Here is a 21,310-nt window from a genome sequence, read left to right on the forward strand (position 1 = left end):
TCATCAATCATTCCTTTCATTTATGTGATAGGCCTGTATTTAAAATGAATATTTACCATAAATTAAAGGTATCTTATATTATTAGATATATTATTATAAAACATGCTTTAGTTAAGGAGTTATTGATACTTTAAGTGCAAAATGATGATATAAAACCTTGATAAAAATACACTTTTAAGTACTAATCACAATGTAGAAAGGTAATTAATTGATTGGCAAGCTAATTTTTGTAAACTTATGGTGCAAGTTTTATTTATCATCCATCATTCATTTACATAAAGTTAATAAATAAGATTGTCTCAAAAACAATATTTTTAAATTACTTTAAATATAAAATAATAATATATCTAAAAGTAAAATGGTGCGATCATTTCTTGCATATAATCTATTAATATTATATTCTATATTTCTGAACAACTCCATGTTACTAGCTAACATGGTTTGTAATGTTGGATTTCTTAATGAAATGTATCAATGACATAGAAATCTAGATATGGCATTTATATGCTTGTCCATTAAATTAGCATCTTATTAAAAATTAAGGATTTAATTAAAATCTTGTTGTATAAAAATACTTATTTAGTTGTGTATCCCACCACTTATTGATAATAGCAATGAAATGTTGAACCTTAACATTTCTTCTTTAAAATCTCTTTAGCATTTTATCTTTTATACAATGAATAATCTTAGACAAATATTTCATTAAAGGTCTATCATCATTATTAACTATTTGTATAAATTAAACTAGAGATTTAACTTAAAACATGAAGTTTAACAAACCCTTAACATTTTTTTTTCTTTTATTTTTTTTTGGCATGACAGAGGAAATTCATCCCTTAGATGTCGTCATATCTCTTAGATCATATTTGTATACAAAAATGCTTTACAATATAATGAAACTAGTAGCAAACCAAGTAAAATCTGGATGAAATATTTTTCCCTTCAATGAACTTTCTCATTAAATATAATAGATATCAATGATTATGGATACACTATGTGATATCAAAAGCATGATCGGTAATAAAATAAATTAACTGTAATTTACCAATGTTTTAAAGTATAAGGTTAATACAATAAGCAACATAAAAAGATCAATATTGAAAAAAATTCTTCCATCAATGACTTGTAAGCAACAATATAATTAGAAACATTGTTAGCACTGCATGCATAATGTTCTGAAACCCAAAATATAAAACCACCTATCTAAACAACTTATACAACAACCAAACAAATTTTAAGACCCCCGATGCATCTATAGATTTAAAAAAATATTCTACCCTCGAGATAATAAACTAAAAGGATAATTAAAGTTCTTTTATTTTGATATATTCACCCATCATCTATCAATGTGTAACCAATTTTCTTTCAAGTTTCTCGATAGCTCTTCATATAAAGCTTAACCTCATCAATTATGATACAATCCAAACTATAACAAAGGATTCATTAGAGTTCTTAATGGATCAATTAGAAGATCAAGTACAAAGAAGCTAAAAAAAATAATGGGTTTATTCATAGTATTTGAGTTAAGGTATATTTTAAGAAAGCTACATATTCAATATATGATGATCAAACTATAGTCAATTTAATCTATACACAAGAAGGGTTTAATCCATTTACTTCATATGTTTTATGAATTCCAAGTTATGAGAGGATTTTTTATTATGTGTGGAAAAATAGGAGGCTAAGGAAGAATTAATTACAAGAATTTTTCTTATTTGTTTTGGATTCAAAGAGGTGGCGCTAGATATATTTTGGCCAAGGATCATTTTCAAGCAAGGATTTCATTCAAGAATTATTTTTATTATTCTTGACATGTGAAAACTTAGCATTATTTTTTAAAATTGTTATTTTTATTATTTCTCTTGTTTTAGGGCTTATTTGAGAGGCCTTATTTTAATTTAGATTGATGTTATCACATTAGGTTAACTAGACTCTACTTTATTCCATGTACAAATATTATTTTACATGACATTATTTTTTTCAGGTTGAATAATACACTATTATTGCATATCTTGTGTGTTTTATGAGAGAATTCTCTTTTCTTAGTTATTCATTGAGCTACTCCGATTAATCAAATAATTAACCAAGCTTCATAGCTTTTTTCACACTACTTGTTTGTGTCTCTTTATAGTCATTGGGTGAGGATTTAGCTTTTATATTCTTAATGTTATTGCATCAAATTCAATCACAATTTTAACTTTTTTAAAAATAGTCAATCTGACCGTGGGTTTCTAAATCTTTATAGCCATGAGGCTCTTATTAGTTGATATAAAAAAAAAGCTCTAAAATTATGTTATATCTCTTTATCTTTTAGTTTTTATGTTATTTCATCTTCGTCATTACATAAAACCTAGTTATGACAAAAAAAAATATTATAAAAAACAATAAAGATAAAAAAAATAAAAAAAGGAAAATCAAGGTTTAGACATATAAATTAGGTTTTTCATAAAATCTTGGATTTAAAAACCCAAATCTAAAAATTCGTTATTCTTGAGATACCTTAATGTCATATTTTTATTTTAGGATTATTCAGACATATCTGGTGGGATATTTTCAAAAATTATGAAAAACAAAACTCATAATGGGTAGTTTTGCGTCAATATTTCTTTTTCTTTGTTAGTTTCAGCTAGAGTTAAAAAAAAGAAACTAATGTCTTTACATATTTTATGTAATTTGAGTCTTATTTCATTAGTAATCCTAATTGTGTAATTTTTTATGCATTTTTATATTATTCATATTTTGCATGAATTCATTTTGCTATTCATAATTTTGTATTTTTAGTTTTGCATTGATAGTTTTTTTTTATTGATTCTTGAGTGTATATTATTTTTAAATGCACCACTAAGTTGTTGATTTTTTCAATTTATTATGAATTGGTGCTTTAAAGAATTAAAATTTCTTAGATTGAGTGGTAAAATATGAAAGGCAAGCTCATTATGGTGAAAAGCTAAAAAATTATGTGAAAGTAAGAGAAGTGATATTTATTTAGTGTAAACATATGAAGGGGTGTGTGAGGTATATTTTGCTTGCTACTAATATAATTTTTAAATCTCAACAAAGTTAATAAAAAATGGATCATCATCATTAAATAATAAAAATAATTCAAAATATGGTTATTTAGCTTGTAACAATAATTAAAGTTGATGAATTTGAGATTCGGTGAGGTTATGGATGAGATGTTCGAATTAAAAATTGAAGTAGTTAGTCTTTGAAATGAGCCCGCTCATAAAGGACCCGAGGATAGAAGGTTTGCAAGACAAACTATTTTATCTTAAGAAAAGTTTATAGCCAAAACACAAATGAGATGGTCGATGATTTTGATCATGAACATGGTGTTAGGCTTTAAAAGGCTAGAACCTGCAAACATAAATGGGTTTAGTTAAATGAATATTTAAGCCATATAAGAGTAGATATGGACAATGGTTTTCATAATGGTTTGGATAAAAAATTAGTGAGCGATGAGATGAAGATTTTGGTTCTTTAAGGCAAAAACAATCATGAAAAACATATTTGAAATAAAAGAAAAAAATAGAGTTGATTTTTATTGTCACCATTACTACGAGGAAAAGAAGATAAAACTTATTATTAAATTTATTAACTATATTATTTAGTGGAATAAAATTATTTCAGGTAGGACAATGAATGAAGAGAGACTCTTAGAGACTTGGGGTGAGATGAAAGTAATAATAAAAAAGAATTTTGTTCCTGAGCATTATTATAGGTGATTATTTTAAAGATTATAGAGTTTGAATCAAAAGTTTAGAAATGTGAAGGATTATCATAAGAAGATGAAGATTATTATTATTGGAGCTAATATTGTGTATGATAAAGAGGTTATAATGGAATTTTTTTAAAAATAAATTGAATAGAGAAATAACTAATGTGATTGGATTATAACATTATGTTAAGTTAAAAGATATGGTTCACATGACTACAAGACAAAGAGACAAATGAAAAGAAAAGGCAATACACGCCAAAAGATAATCCAAGTTCTTTTTCAACTTAAAGGTTGAATTATAGGAGAAATAAGATTGTCACATCAAAGTTGAATATAACAAGAAACAAAGAAGATTCAACCACTATTGTCTAAGGTAAAACTAAAACTCAAATTAATCATAACCATGATATTAAATGTTTAGATGTTTAGGTAATGGACATATAATTTCACAATGTACAAACAAAAGAGTTATGTCTATAAAATAACATAAACAGATTAAATTCAAAAATAAAAAATCTAAAAAGGATAAGATGTCATCACTTAAGGTTTGTGTGTGATGATGTTGAGTATTTAGTTAATGATGAAGCTTTAATTAATGGTTAGAAAATCATTAAATATTAATAATGACTAGGTGGAGTAACAAAGAAACAATATCTTTCATACTAAATGTTATATAAGTAAAAGTTAGTAAATAGATTTTAATTTATTTTATGTTGGAAAGTGTAAGAATAATATTTTTTATGATGTGGTTCTTATGCATGCTACATATATATTGTTTGGGTATCCTTTACAACTTGATAGGAGGACAAGGCAAGCTAAGTTTAAGAATAAGTAATTTCTTGAAATGGAAGTTTGTACTATTGTAATCTAAATATATTTATAAAGATTAATTAAAGTTGGACAAAAAAAAAGATAAAATTAAAAGTTTAAAATAATCATAATGAAAAAAACTATGGATAAAAAAATCATAGTTTTTAAAAGATTTGTTTAATTCATGTAATGTTTTGTTAATTTTTTTTTATAAAAACACAGTTCATTGAATAAAAGATAACGAACAATTAAAAAAAGGTATTGGAGATTGCTAAAATGAATTGAACTTCAATTTCTTAGAATATTAATTGGCTACAAAAGTTAAAAAAAAATACAATTTCATAGCAGGTTCACATGTAATAATCAAAGAAAATATTGCCGCATTTATGTAACCATAATTAGTTTTGATTAAACTTTAAAAAAGTTTTTTTAAAAAAAGAAATCATGAAGAATTGTAAAAAATAACACTTGCTAGTATTATAAAAAAAATAGTATAATATTATTTGAAAAAAAAAGAATAGTATTTAATGGAACAATACCCTGAATATAAATTTTAATTATTTAAATTTAAAGGATTTAAGTTTAAATTTAAGAAAAAAATAAAAAATAAACAGAACCTGAAAACCCATCATGGGTTGATATTGGGCCCCGAAATCAGACTCGAAAAAATTGGATTGGGTCCAAACTTGGACTTATAAGATATGAGATCAGGAACTCAACATGCAGGAATCCGATTGGAAAGCAAAGAATGAGATTTATCTATAAAAAATTTACTTCACGGGAAAGGAATGGGTCCTCTTATGCCCCCTTGCCCACCCTCCGAGCAAGAAGGCGCGTACTTCCTCTTCTTCTTTTGTTTTTATTTATTTATTTAGTTATGAAGTGGTTAATTTTTTTAAAATATATTAAAATATTTTTTATTTTTTAAAAATTTAACTCAAAACTAAGAAAAAATTAAAAAAAATCATTTTTTTTTAAATACAAAAACAAATGACCTCCTTCGTCTAATAATAATAAAACGCACCGTTGAATCTTTGACCTCGAAGGGTTGCTAAGGGAAGCTACTTCAGCCACAATCAACAAAGCGAAGGCAGTTGGCTGATTTCTGCTCTGACCGTCACTCCAATAAACATAATCAACCGGCAAATCATTGGCGTTTTCTATGGCTGAATGACAAAAATAATACGCAACCTTCAGGCAAATGACTTCATGATTCGAAGAGTTTTGATGCATGACGTTCAAGACAAAAAAAAACAATAAAATAAAAATGTTTATTTAATTACTCTTCTCAAGGTTTTTGGGTGACGACTTTGCAAGGATTCCCTGGTTTCATCCAAGAACAAGCCGCAATCATTGTGACTTTAGCATTCATTGGATAATCACAGGCTAGAATTTTAGGCATTATGGAATTGTTTATATTGACTGGTTAACGTATAAATTCAACTCTCTTTTTTTACAATATGTAAGAGAAGGGAAGGGAATCGTTCGCTGGCACGTAGAATATATCCGTGCTTAGCTTTAGATAGAATAAAAAGTGTTTTCAAGGCAAAAAACATACATATATTTTTTCAATGTGTTTTTTTGACACGGAGAAATCAGCTGTAAATTAAAATTTGATCACATGTATTTAATTGAATAAAGTAGAAGGTATTTATGTCAATAAATAATATAAAAACTTGTTAACTACAACGAAAAATTAAAATTAAAAAATAATGAGATAGATATAAATAAAAAATTGTATTTAATAATTTTATTTTTTTAAACTAATTTTTTATTTAATAAAAGATTAAAAAATGCTTAAAAAAGTGATCGGATAAAACTAAAAAAATAATAATTAAGTAAGGCTATACAAAAAGAATATTGTCTAATGTCATTAAAAAAACATTGAAATCTTATTCTTAAACTATGTAAAAAATAAATTGTATTACATTAAAAAACATCTTAAAAATTTGTTAAAAATATGTTGAAATTGGTAAAAAAAAAACCAAAAAAATTCAATAAACAAGGATATAATTGGAAGAAAAAAACAAAATGATCAAAAATAAATCAATGAACACAAAAAAAGGCTTTGGCTTAGGAGACCCAACGCGTCTAGGCTGGCTTCCTTATAAAAAAAATTTAAAGGGGCGATTGCCCTTTCATTTGCTCCTTGGCTGCTCCAATTTTTTTTTTAAAAAATAAGTGACATGTCTCATGTCTCTAACTAGATTCTAACAATTATCATGGCAAAAAAATTAAGGGTGGTAAAATTTTTATCTCAAAAGTTATTTTTATTTTTTAAAAAATTCAAAATACCTACAAACACTTCATAAAACTTTGATAAATCTGTAAATAATCTTAAATAATCCAAAATAAAATCCACAAACCCATAATCATAATCAACATGAAACTAGAAAATCTTCTAGAACTCAAATTAACCATTACCAAAAGATACCTAGGCGAGACTTCCCTTGTTAAAATCAAAATCAATAATTTTCGTGGCCATAATCACTACCAAGTGAGAATTTTTATGTCTATTATTAGAATCCAATAATTTTCTTTCTTATTTCTCAAACAAAAAACTAAAAACCAATGAAAATAAAGTTATGAATCATAATTAAGAATTCTAAAACTAAAAGGATTGAAAAGAAATAAATTAAAAATTATAATACCAAAATGAACTTTTAATACAAACTTTGAAGAAGCCATCATGTTTTTTCATTTTTTACACTTTGATCTTCCATCTTTTAATTTTGCTCTTACTCAACAAATCAGATCCAGTTGACCATCAATTTGACAATACAAGAACTAAATCAAGGATGGACAAAAAAAATTATCATAGGAGTCCATAGTGAGTTACGAGAGAAGCTACAAAGCACGGGAAACAATATCCCCCCATGTTTGTTAGTGTTTTCTACTATCTATTTAACCTGTGCTCTATGGCAGGTTGGATTTTTTTTTTCAATGCAAAATGAATATGCAAGAATTTATAATGTGTTTTTGGACACAAATAGAAAATCATATACATTTATTTAATTAAAAAATTAAGAATTATTTTGCAACAACAAATGTAAAAAAAATTATAAATAATAACTAATCATTAAATTAAAAAGTTTAGAGATAGATGAATGTCAAGACATATGATCTTGCAACATAAACTATAAACTTGGTTGTGTTAAAAAAATTTTAAATAAATTTTTTATTGAATATAATCACAAAAAAATGAAACAAAGTGGGTGAGATAAATCTCTTTTTTTTTAATACAAAAAATAATAATTTAACCATCATTAATGTGATTTCTATAAAAAAAATTGTAATAATGAATAAAAAATCTAACACATATTGGATGAAATTTTTAATAAAAATATTAAAATAACAACATATTATATTAGCATGAGTAAACCCAATATTACCTATTTTATTTAAAGTCATGGAAAAATAATCTAATTTATTATAGTGAATTTATCGTTTAATATATTCTACTAGTCTTTACCGTTATCATGTTATTGCGACGGCTCCCATCTGTCCATAACAACTACTATTTGTTACCAAGAGAGTAACACCTAGCATACATTTGCTATTACTATAATCTTTATCACCAATTTTATTACTGTACGTAACCATCATTATTGCTACCACAATTTATGTTGTTGCCATGGTGCTATCACTTGGTTGTCGTGGATTAAATTATGCAAATATTATTATTCTTTCTATTTCCATAACCAATAGTATATTAATATATTTTTTAAAATTAAGTTTGTATAATTGTTTTCACACTCTTATGTTAAAAAATTAATTAATTTTCAAAAAATAACAAACTAGCAGGATAAGACAGTTTTTTCATTTTCTAAAAACAAAAAAATAAAAAACATGAAATTAATGGCACTAGATGGGCCCTTAACTATGCTATATGTTTTTTATTATATTATTATTATTATTAGATTAATGGTTATAATTATTTTTCAACCAACCAACTTACTTCTCAATCAAAATAGTTATTTTGTAGAATTAAAATCTTAAATATACGCAATGGCTCTTACATTATTTTCAGTTTTTCACCATATAATATTGTGGGGTTGTAAGAAAAAAGCTAGCCGATCCACTGATCGGAATTTGTGTTAACAACTTGTATATATATAAAAAATGAAAACAAAGATATAGTCAAATTATCAGGCCATGGTTTCCAAGATGGAACACCGTGCACTGCGAGGTTCTTTCCGACGAGAGGGTCTCCTTCCACAAAATTGCGTTGTGTTGATTACAATATTGTTTTTGAATTTGAATGAACTGATACCGCATCGTGTCATGTTTAGTTATCAATCACGCAAAAGGATGCTTTGAATATCCAAATCTTGGTGTTAATCAGGAGCAAAAAATGTTCAAAAAAAAGAGAGAGAGAGAAAAGAAAAGTAATCAACGGCCAAGTTACTTAAAGAGTTGCAACGAAAGCAACCCTTTCCCAGGTCAAACCTTATCCAGACCTCTTGCTAATGGAAAGGGATGTCTAGGTATGCATGCTACCGGCTTTTATTTCCCGTCTACTTTATTTTTTTTTGAAGACCAAGTTTATAACACGTCAGTAGCGCTGCCCTTTTCTTTGAAGTGTTTTGGTCTTTCTTATATGATTAAGAAGGCGTTGAGATTCAGAATAGTCTAAAAATGACAGTACTAAATAATTATGTACACTGTGTTTTGATCTTATACCTAGACATTCTAGTGGCTGATCTTGTTTGCCTTTCCAATACTCGTACGGTACGTATTTGTGGAGATGCAGGGCACCTTCCTAGTTCCACTTTCGTATCTCCGCCGTGGATCGATATCGGTGGTCATAGTTTGGTATATACTTTGTGTATTCCCCGATGATACACGGCGCCGAAACGCCGACATGTGCTGAAGCAGGACAGCATGGAGAGGAAATGTGCTGCCGCCGGGATTTAAGACATGCAATTGAAGATATAGTGGCTAGCTAGCCATGCAGTAATCGCGAACGTATAATTCGATCCTGCAACGCCATCGAAACTTCCAAGTTCCAAAGAAAATAGTTCAGTTAAATTGGCTGTTATATTTTAAGTTCAATTCTTAATATATTATTATTATAAACTTAATTACTTTCTAAGCATAAAATAATTTTTAATCGTCGGATATTTTTATACAAGTAGATGAAAATGCTCTCAATTAAAAACTCAAACAAATCTGATTTACATGAAAAAAAAACCATGAAGAAAACTCCATTTAACAACTACGTACGTGACACTTTTTTTTTTTACTCATTTAATTAATCAATTTGAAGTTTTATTCGAATATACTTTCTTCAATTTAAATATAAATATTAACTAAAATGATGGATTAAGAAGATCATCTAAACCATAACAACAAGTTAAGAGTAATCAGACTGGTAAAATAAATTTAAAATTGTTTCTAAAATACAATGATAAACTGAATTATTTTCAGGTTTCAGAATGAAAGCCAGCAAAGTAGAGTGGATGATAATGAGGATAGTACTAGCTAGTGCGCACCAGGAATGGATAGTTGCCATCATGCAGGGCACAATAATACACAGAGGGTCCTGAGTTTGGACCTTATCAAAGACATAATAAAACTTAAGGCCCACACCAAGCCCATCATCAAAAAGCCTGTTTGCAATTCAAAATTGAGGCACGCATGGAAAGGAAAAGCTTTCTCCGACGCTTTTCAGAAGCGCGTTCTTTTTCTTACAAACCGACAAGCAGCCGTGTGATTTAAACCCGAGATGATTTCTCACCTGGATCGCGCCCGCATGAGAGGAGGACACCTAGTCTGGTCCCCGATTAACTGAATTACTCGACGCACGCGCCACTGCGACTGGGGCGTGTGCACTCCACAATTCAAAAACACATCCTAGCATTGAAGAATTCTTCCATTTCCAGTTGACAAGTCACCCAATCATTAATTGCAAAAGTCCGAGACGGTAACAAAATCTTGAAGGCAACTGGCACTACTTATTATATGTGAGTGGATAATTTTGATTGCAAACAAGGCAGCAAATCTTGAATTGTGATAACAATTTAAACGCTACCCTGCCCAAGTAAAGAGTTGAGAACAGTCAGCGCACCTTGGATTTATAGTAAAAGAATCCCAAAATCCAATCCCTCAAAGTAATTGTGTCATTTATAGCAGCAAATTACAGCCTCATGCCTGTATTTTGCACCTTACCTTGCTGATTTGGAAACTACGACACCGTTTGTCCATAGCCCTTTACAAAAAACAGATCTTGGTTTTGCATTATAGCCAGGGTGTCTTCCATATTCGAACTTTAACACAAAATAAAATACCCCTCCCTCCCTCCCTCTCTCACAGTATTATTGTATGGATTCTTGATTTCTCTCTCTCCAAATTTAATTTAGATACCAAGAACTTTAAAGCTCAAACCCACAAATGCTTCCCACTCTTTTCCTCCCACCTTATATAGTCTCTTGCACACCAACTATGATACCTCATCTTTCTCTCTCTAAGCCTCACAACAAGACAAACCTTTCGCTTTGGTTTCCTCATCAGATCCCTTTATCTTACAGTACAGACACCACCCTACATGTATAATAAAAACCCTCCGCACACAAAATGCCACCGCTGACCACCACCACCACCACCACCACCACCACCGCCACGTGAACATTCTTCACCCACAAACAAAACAACCCATAGCACGTGTACTCTCTTGTTGTTAGTTTTACTAAATGAGGTGCAAAAAACACCCGGGCGACCTCAGCAGCGGCGTGGGCGTATGCTCCTCTTGTCTCCGAGAACGCTTATTTGCATTAATCGCTGCTCAGGCTCAAATACAGCAGCAGCAGCAAATGGCACAATTCGCAAGGGCACATAACCATCACCATTCACGCGCCGCTGCGGTAGTAGATGAAAGCCGTAAATCAGATTCTAACTCTCAATATCTACAACAACCACCTCCACCTCTGATATTTCCTCGCTCTGTCTCTCCTTACGTTGCTCGCCGTAAATCCGACTCCTCCTCATCCTCCTGGTCCAACCACAACCACCACCATAACCTCCGTTTCTACAGCACTCCTCAGGTGGGCCCTACCTACACCACCCCTTCCGCAACCACAACAACCGCGGCGTACAACAAGCAAAGCCAAAAATTCTCGCTTTTTTCTTATTTATTCAGGTCCAGATCCGACAAATTGAAAACAGACTCGACTGGCTGCCGTGATTCTATTGAGCCACCATCTTCTTCTTCGCCTTCCTGGTTCTCGATGGTCTTCTCCGGTCGTCGGAGAAAGCAATCACGGCAAGTGCCCGTGGAATATTCCGGCGCGGTTAGCGGAGAGCCTCGCCAGAGGTTGGATCGAGGAATGTCGCCAGCGAGAGGTGCGGATTCCGAAAATGATTGCGAGAATTGCGGCCGGTCACCGTCAGGGAGAGGCTGCTCGGCAGAGTCGTCGCCGGGGTGGAAAAAGACACCGGTAGCGTCGGGTGTAATGCGGCGGGGGAAGGCGGGACACACTAGGAACGTGTCTGGATTGGCGTTTTGTTTGAGTCCTCTTGTCAGGGCGAGCCCTAAACCGAATTGGAACCAGAAGGGAGGATTGCCGCCTGAATTGGGATATTCTGGCGAGGTTAGGGCTCCTGTGAGGCCGCATCTGTCCACCGCGGCGTCGTTTTGCGCGAACCGATCGAGGAAGCTTGCGGATTTTGGTAGAGTCAATCATAACCATTGAGAGCGATGACTCGTTCTCCCGCTTGATTTGACCAGAGTGGTGATTTATTTTGAATTACGGTTTTGCCCCCTCCAAATTTGCAGTTTATATACATGATTCTGCGTTTGCTCTTATAGTGTAGGGCGAGGGAAAAACACAAAAGAAAAATGAAAAAAGATCAAAAATATATTTGGCTCTTCGCATACATTACTGATGTTTATTATTATCAAAAACAAAAATATTTTTTTGTTGTACAGTTTGTGAATTTATTTTAATGGGTGTATAGAACACAGTGAAATTAGACACATTCTTCTTTGTTGGCTTTCTCACTTGATCATCTTTTTCGTGGATTATGATTATACTTGGTGGAGTATGAATCTCTCCTCTCTCTCATCTTCTGTGGACATGACTGTTCTGTTTGGATGTGTTCACTTTTGTGCTCTTGGACTGTGATGAAGTTGGGGATGATACTAGTTATGTCTCTTGTAAGCGTTGCTAATACACATTTCTTGTTTTTCAAACGTTTGTCGGGTTCTTTGGGCTAATAAAACGTTTATTCTCGAAATAAATAAGTAAGGCAATTGTATTTTTAAAAAACTAGTATGGTTTTTTTTTATTTATTAGAAAAAAATAGACATGATAGTAAATAAAAATATATTTTTTGTTAGGTAGATTTAAAGGTTATTTAAGAGTGTAGATTTTTTTTAAAATATTTTTTTTAATTTATATTTTTTAATAAATTGATATTATAAATAAATTTTTTAAAAATAAAAAATATTTTAAAAAAACAAAAACAAATAGTGATTTAATCCCATACTGGCAAACAATTTTCGGACCATTTATGGGACATGATGCTTGGTGCTGCAAAAACTTAAAGCGCACCGTTTTATTCCTGCCATTTGATTTGACATTTCTTTTAATGGTCAGTTGAAGCATTTAATAAATATTGGCATGTAATAAATATGCTGTGGCTAGTTTTAATTCACATGCAAGTCGATTTCACGATGAAATATCTTAAATATTAAGATCGCTATCATTTTTAACTATCTTTTGATCACAAGATTTATCAAAGTAATCAACATTCAACCCTTACCTGTATTGTTTAATACCACTACACCAGCAGCAGCATCACTAGGTCTAAGACCATTTCAGGCCAAATGGGAAAGGCATCCATCTTTTTTTGACAGGCATATAAATTAGTGAGTGAGTGATGTTTCTGTTCCCCACTAGAAATACACGAAACATGCAGATGGGTGGGTAGTCTGATCAGTGGTTGAAAAGGTTGATGAAGAAGGAGAAATGGATTAAGAATGAGGTGTCAGTGCATCAAATTCCATCCATCTTTGGTGGGTGGTAGAACCCACAGGTTCCATGTATACATGCTACTCTGGCTATATAGCTCATATAAGGCGAGCAAGAAATCCATGTATGGTCTCTCATAAAAGCATGCGCCTTCGATGGTGGTTACCCGTGGGTAGCTATACGCACAGGATAGAACCCAAGAGCCCAGAGGGAGCTGAACTCTAACTTAGACTCTCTGGTTTATTAAGGCTTGTTAACTAGTCCTTGACACAGGGACTTGGACATAATTAAGTCATCAACAGAGGGAGTCGCTCCCAAAAGAGAGGGCGGCGGCGGCGGTATTGTCTGCAGTTCATCACTGGTGGGATCGAAGGAGTTAAATGTCCTGACCACATCTTGTTTATTAACGGTCAGAAAAGGTGGGGTCATATGATCTAGGAAAAGAAAAGACCCTTCTTCTACACTCTCATGATGTGCGGTTCCCTAGAGAACAGAACACGATTAGTTACCATCAGTGTCTCTCTTTTTTGTTCGTTTTCAACCGTTGGATCGTAATCACAACCACACTCCTTTTTTTGCCGCCATTTTTTGTTCATTTTAAAGCTTCCAAATTAAATTAAATCCTCGAATCCATCCCTAATTTAATTGCTTGATGTGTTTCTTCAAACCTAGACATAAGAAAGCGTTTTAAACACAGTAAATTTAAGAGCCGGGGATGGAGAGATTGCTTGAGTCAAATAGATTAGTATTTCAAATAATTAAAGAGGTGGTAGCCAGGGAAGGGAGAAGAAAGCTTCTTTCTTTTTACATCTTTTTAATGTTGCGAAAATAATTATTTTTAAAAATATTTTTTATTTAAAAATATATTAAAATAATATATATTTTATTTTTTAAAATTTATTTTTAACAAAATAATTTTAAAATAAATAAATAAATTATTTTTTTCAAATGCAAGGAGAAACAAACCATAAACTTGTCTCCTTTAACCTTTGCTTTTCGGGAAGAAAACTGCTGGTAAGAGCATTCACTACTGTTGTTAGTCGACTTGGCTCCTACATTTTTCCTAAAAAATTGCCCAAAACCTGGTTTGCAAATTAGACGACTTCTCTATTTTATTTTTTTTCATGAGAAAGGGGATTTGAAAATACCTATTGAAATTAAAAGGAATCAAAGTACGTATAAATTAGAATACAATAATACAACAAAAACTCAAACAATGGAATTACTTATATATATCTAGTATTAAAACCTAAATTCATTCAGCTATATGCATGGCTAAGATGTCATGATAACCATGGATTTTAATAACTGGCACCTAACGATATATATATATGGTGGTTGGATGTCATTTATATATATATATATGGTGGTTGGATGTCATTTTAGCGGATGCTATTAACGGTTTCAGTTATCAACACCTCTTGTTTAAGGAGATGGAGAGAAATGGAGAATTGAATGCGGAGTTTGGACACTTTGAAGCTCCGAAAGTTAATTGTCTTATTTATACTCTCTGACCTTTGCATGTGCCCATTCATTGTTCACTCTTCGATCCAAGTTAATGGGAAATATAAGAACGGTTGACTTTTCTCTTCTCTTCTTTTCAATACAACCGTGTCCGTTTTTCTGTGTTATGTGGCCCAACATATTTTCTCTTACCAGTAACACTGAGGTGTTCTTTGGAAATGCATTTGAGTGTTTTTTAAAAAATTACTTTTTTATTTAAAATTGTTTTGATGTAATATTGTAAAAATTAATAATAAAAAATTATTTTAATATAATTTCAGAAAAAAATATTTTTTTAAAAAAACCAATATCATACCATCGATCACTCCTATAAATAATCCAATGAGATTTTTTAATCCGGAGCTTAAGTGAACTTGCAAGGCATGTAAATGTACATGGAGATGAATCCCTTGATTTGAATTAATCTTTACAATATAACTAATTAATTTTTTGTAGTCTCATGCAGGATAGGTTGTGTTGCTAGTTAAAAATTAAATTGAAAACAGCCTGGTGCCTGTTTGTAGTGTTTGAAGGAGAATAGAGGCTGTAGCAGCCTGGTCTGACCGGCGGTTGATTCTAGTGTGGCTGTTGAAAGAGGAGTGGAAGTCAAGGATGGCTGCCGATCTCGACAGTGGAGATGGTGTTGGTTTCCTGGTTTTCCAGATAAAACCAAATTGATTTCAGTTTGATCCGGTTAAATTTTTTGTAAATTAAAATATCTTTTTTAGAGTTATTCTTAGGGGTTTGAGCTCCAAGTATGACCATAAAATAGTGTTGGGTTATTATTTTGAAATAAAAAAAAATATAAAGAAAACTATGATAAAGAAAACAGGATAAAACACAAAATGAAATTAAGATTGTGTATTGCAAGAGACAATATTAAATGTCTTTGTATTTTATTTGATTGGTAATGATCAAGATATAAAAATGTTGAAAAGTCAATTTCACCCCTTATATGTATTGTCATTAAACTCGCAATATTTGAAATTCTGTTAATAAAACTTAGTCATTAAATCATTTCTCTAAATATATTTAATAATAAAAACAATAATTAAACTAATCATATATAAAATAAAATACTTTCACCAATAAAAATTTAAAATTTAACATAATTAGAAATACAAGAAAATAATTTTATCACATATGCACATGGTTATCATTCAATCCCTATTTTTTCATCATTAAATCCAATTTGTTTAAGAATATGATTAATTTTAATTTTTCTATATCATGTATGTTTTAATTATTATATTAAATTTTTTGATAATGATATTCTTTTTTTATAATGTTATAAAACTAACTCATTTTGGTAAAAAAAAATCATTCTTATACTTTTTAATAAAAATCACTCTTTGGTTAATCAATTTTATTAAATTCATAGGAAAATAATTTACTCTAATTCACTCATTATTTTAATTGTTACGGATAATTAAATCATGTGAAATAATTTATTATTTAGTTTGAGGAATTTAATTTTCCATATTAATTTGATAAAATGAAAACAATCAAATTAGTTGTCTATGAGTGTTAAAAGCTTTCAATTGATAGTTATCTTATTCCATGATGTGACCACTTATTTAATATTTATTCTCCCTTTTTTTTTCTCCTTCCTGCTTATGTTTTTCTTCTTCTATTTTTCAAATATAATATTAGGAACTAATTTAATTAAAATCAAGAGATATTAGAAATTTATGATAAAAAAAAAAAAATTAGTTTGGTCTTTGTCTCTCTTATCTCTCCTAGAGGGACAAAAAATTAACTAAAAATTGTGTATGAGATTTTTGTCTTAATCTCCACGACCATATCCATTTCTATCTTACTTATTCTTGTTTCTTCTATCACACTATTTTTTTTAAATTTTTTTTTAATTCAACTCATAATAAAATACGTGATAATTATCTAAAACACACCAAATCAATACAAGTTTTTAACATTCTCTGAACTACAACAAATAAATTTTAAAAAAACTATTTTTTCTTGATAAAATAAACTTAGATTATTTTAAGTCTTTTTTATTTTTATTTTATTTATTAAATTTAACTTTTAAAAAAATATTTAAATTTTTAATTAAATTAATTAAATATAAATATAAGTGTTCATTTTATGATATTTTATTTTATTTGATTATTTATAAGCAAGGAAACGAATCAGGAAATTTCAATATTAATTCATTTGAGAAATCTCTCATGATTTAAACATTCTTTTTTAGTGCAAAAACAATTTTGAGTGGATGCCTTAAACTCAACCACAACATAGGAACTTAATTAGTTTAGATATTAACCTAAAAATGCAGAAAATCATTAAAAACTAAGAAACAAATGAACCTCAGATCCTAACGATACCTGCTATTAAACTTGAACAATTAAAATCTGATTTCCCTATTCATTCACAAATCACAATTAACTCAGCAAGAAATGAAAAGAGTTCCAATTTAATGCACGTCTGCAAAGGAGATTCTCAGGCATGATGAACTTGAGGTTGAGGGCAATATCGGTTCGACAAACATAGGTTCTCGGAGAACCGTTCTCCTAAATATGGCATAGAAAAGTGTGTGTGTGTGTGTGTGTGTGTGTGTTATTCTCCCCCTTTCCTTGGGGGGGATGGTAGGGCCCTCAAGGGGGCAGGAAATGGGCGGTAGTTCCATCTCTCTACCGTCTCCTTCCTTAACTCACAAACGTTCCATCAAAGAGGTCAATTTCAACATTATATATCCAGACGCTTATGCTTGGGTGTGTTTAGAAACATGCATATTTTTTTTAATAAATTCTGATATATCTTGATCAAGTGCAGCCGGCTTGCTGAAAGATAGAATTCTTCTATTAATAATGTATTTTATATACAAGACTCGCACTTAAAATCATATTTTTTAAAAAATAAACACGAAACCACTTGGATCAATTACCCCCTTGAATCTTAGAAACACACATAATTAATATTGTGTTCTGTATAACAGCTATCTCCTTAATTTCATGCATTCACAAATAGTTCAAGGCCACGTTTGTCATAGGTTTTGAAAATTGTTCAGGGTTATTTTTTAACTTCTGACTTGAAAATATTTTATAAAATTGAGCCAAAGTTTGATTAATTAAGCAAGAATTAACTACATTTCTATAAGTTATTGATTATTACTTGAAACGCCTGCCTTCTTCATTGAAATTGCCTTCCATTATACTTCTAACGAAATTCATTTTTGTCAAAAAAGAAATTGAATTATGATTCAAAAGCAAATTAAATCAACATTATCTTTTTATGTTAAGGAGATGCGAATATCTGAGTAGATGCATAAGCCTTCATACACGAGAGGTTATATATAATGAAGAATACTATTTTTAACCCCAAAGCCTAAATTAATTAATGGGTTATACATTAATTTATACATAAACACATTATTTTTATCAGATTTTTCCGAGGTGAGATATTTATCAATTACTTGTACACTTAAATCATATCAAGAGAATTCTAAGATGAAATCAAAATCGAAATCTAGTAAAATTTAGAAATTATTAAATGTAATATTCAGCTAGATGGGCGTACCGAGTCGGGTGCAGTTCATTCTATAAGATGTCTCTTCCTCTCAATTTAATCTCGAATTCAAATCCGAACCGATAACCTAGGTAACATACAAATTATAACACAAGAGTCAATGGGAGTACAGATATTTGCATGCCAGCAAGAAACATGCAAGCACTAGGAAACAAATCATTCACTGGATGTGGATGATGAAATCCGTCGTCATGGGAGGAGGAGGACGGCAAAACCACTAGCTTGCAGGGGAAAAAAAAAACTGTTTAAATGGAGGAGAACTCCATCGAGACGACCTGGCTGTCAAGAAAGTAGGAACCATTAATAAGAGATTTGCATGAAAAATTGATGTTCAAGTTGTAATCAGTTAATATTTGAAATTTGTTTAATTACCGTGGTTTAAATAAATTAATTATAAATTATAAAGAAATGAAAAAATAATCTAAAAAACTCTAGGTTTTTTCTAGATATAATTCTTAATTTATAATCACTAATTAAATGTTAAAAATAGTAAAAATTAATTATTATTAATTTTTTTAACATTTTAACTTTTAAAGTTTACTATTGAAAAAAAGTGAAGGGAGTCTCAAAATTGATTTTTTTTTTCACGCTCTTTATTAAATACCTCAAAGTTAACTAATAAGATTGATATAAAAATTTAATTTAATGTTCTTGATAAAGTAGAAGAAAAAAAAAATTTAGGATTTCTTAGAAAATATTTCATGTTAGTTAAAACCAATGTAAGCTATTTGTGTCAATTGTAATGACTAATCAGTAATTAAAAAGGCATAAAATAATATATTATAGTAAGTCTAAACACATAAGTTATAGACATAACATCATTAAACAATGAGAATCAAAATAAATCTATAATTAGAAAGCCATGTGAGTAATTTTGTCTTAATTTATATAAAAGGTTGGATAATTAAAGACAATCTAATGGTATTTCACTAGAAAAATATTCAAAGTTAAAAGTTATTTATCATGATATAGTAATTTATCAAATTAGTTTTCTCAACAAATCTTCTAGTTGTTTTCAAACTATTGAGGCAATTTTCATTCATAAAAGGGGTTGTTGGAATTTTTTTAATTAATATGATTTAAATAAACTATAGGTAAATGAAAAATTAATCTTAAAGAATCTTTGATTTTTTTATTCAAAGAACTCTTGATTTTTCTAAATTTAATTATTGATTTATGGTGGTTAATCAAAGGTGATGGTGTTGAGATCTTGAGAGAAATATTATAAAAATTATATTTACACAAGTGATGAGCTTGAAGTTTTAAAGACATAATTCATCTTTGACAACAACAAAAATTTCATTCCTTTAAAGTATTTCAATATGTAAATATCTTTTTTATTTTAATCTAAGCATTGTTATTTTATTATTTGTATGTATGTCAGTACTTTGATATTATATATATTACAAGTTTGAATATATGTTTAGTAGGCATGCTAGTATTATTTTTATTATATTTATATTAAAAGCATGTTTGTTTTAAAAATTATTTTAATTTAAAATTGTATGCACTATAAGTTTACCTTGAACAATCTTTTATATTTTATATGCTCTTATTATGATATTTTTATTCACTAGTCTAATATAATATAACATATCTTAACAATAATTAAAAAATACATATTTAAAAGGAGATTTTACACGTCTTATTATATTGTGATTGTAGATTAAATATAGATTAAATTATAATTATTAAACATGACTATATTGACTTTTTAGAATTTAAATATAATTACACTATTAAATATTAAAAAATAATTTATTTTTTTAAAATTTACTTTTTAAAAACAAGTGTTTTCCAGCAAATAAATACTATTCTCATTCAATCAATCACTGATTTTTATTTTATGTGCATGAAAAACACAAGAATTTTCAAACATAATTATCATCCTGTAACATACGGATTGAAAAATAATAATGTAAAAGTGTCTCGTCAACAATCAAACAGTTACAGACAAAAAAAAAAGTGAGATACCTGCATGTAGATGTATAAATGTGTGGTAAAGTATTTCTTAATTGTTTTTTAAAATATTTTTTATTTAAAAATATATTAAAATAATACTTTTTATTTTTTAAAAATTATTTTTGATATTAATATATTAAAATAATTTAAAAATACTAAAAATATTAATTAAAAATAAAATATTAAATTAAATTATTTTAAAAAAACATTTTTAATATACAAAAACAAACAGAAAGATGCACTTCCCACAGGTTCGAATGCTCTCTTTCCTTCTGCTGTTTAAGGAGACATCACTCTGACAACAATGTCTTGATCGTCGATTCAATCGGTTGTTATTCTTTTTTCGGTTCTCTCAATTTATTGTTTTTTTGGAAAAAGTTATTCGTTGCTTGGGGGTTTTACGGCTTCAGTAATTCACTTGTCTGATAGCGCCACGTGGATGATGTTGTACGGCTTGCAAGCAAGAGCGGCGGTGACTAATTATCCTTATTATTTTTTAAAATAATATTTTCATATTTTTTTATTAAAATAATTTAAAAATATAAAAAAATTAAAATTTTAGAAAATATACCTTACCTTTGTTTGGGGCCTAAAGCCCAAGGATAATAATAATAATATAAAAAAAAAAGCCAGAGTGGCGAAGACTGAATATATACCTATAAGTGTTTTAATATGTTTTTGCAAGAATGACAGGGGCACCATAATCTACTACTTCCGTAGCTAGACTAAGTTTTTGAACAACGAGGGAATCAATTTCGAGGACTGCCCTCGTTCCAAATTCCCATGCCCATCTCCAAGCCTT

General features: G+C 29.6%; 1 protein-coding gene across 1 annotated transcript; it reads left to right on the forward strand.

Annotated features, from left to right (window-relative positions):
- Positions 1-9,908: 9,908 nt before the first annotated feature.
- LOC105120705 (uncharacterized) lies at positions 9,909-12,454 on the forward strand. The gene has a single exon (XM_011019011.1). It carries the CDS (start codon positions 11,221-11,223, stop codon positions 12,217-12,219), a length of 999 nt encoding a protein of 332 aa, XP_011017313.1. The 5' UTR covers positions 9,909-11,220; the 3' UTR covers positions 12,220-12,454.
- The last annotated feature ends 8,856 nt before the right edge of the window (positions 12,455-21,310 follow it).

The sequence above is a fragment of the Populus euphratica genome, unplaced genomic scaffold, assembly GCF_000495115.2.
Source record: "Populus euphratica unplaced genomic scaffold, PopEup_1.0 scaffold6.1, whole genome shotgun sequence".
Lineage (NCBI taxonomy): Eukaryota > Viridiplantae > Streptophyta > Magnoliopsida > Malpighiales > Salicaceae > Populus > Populus euphratica.

Excerpts from the sequence above, each read along its gene's own strand:
- LOC105120705 (XM_011019011.1), top strand. The coding sequence starts at position 11,221 with ATGAGGTGCAAAAAACACCCGGGCGACCTCAGCAGCGGCGTGGGCGTA.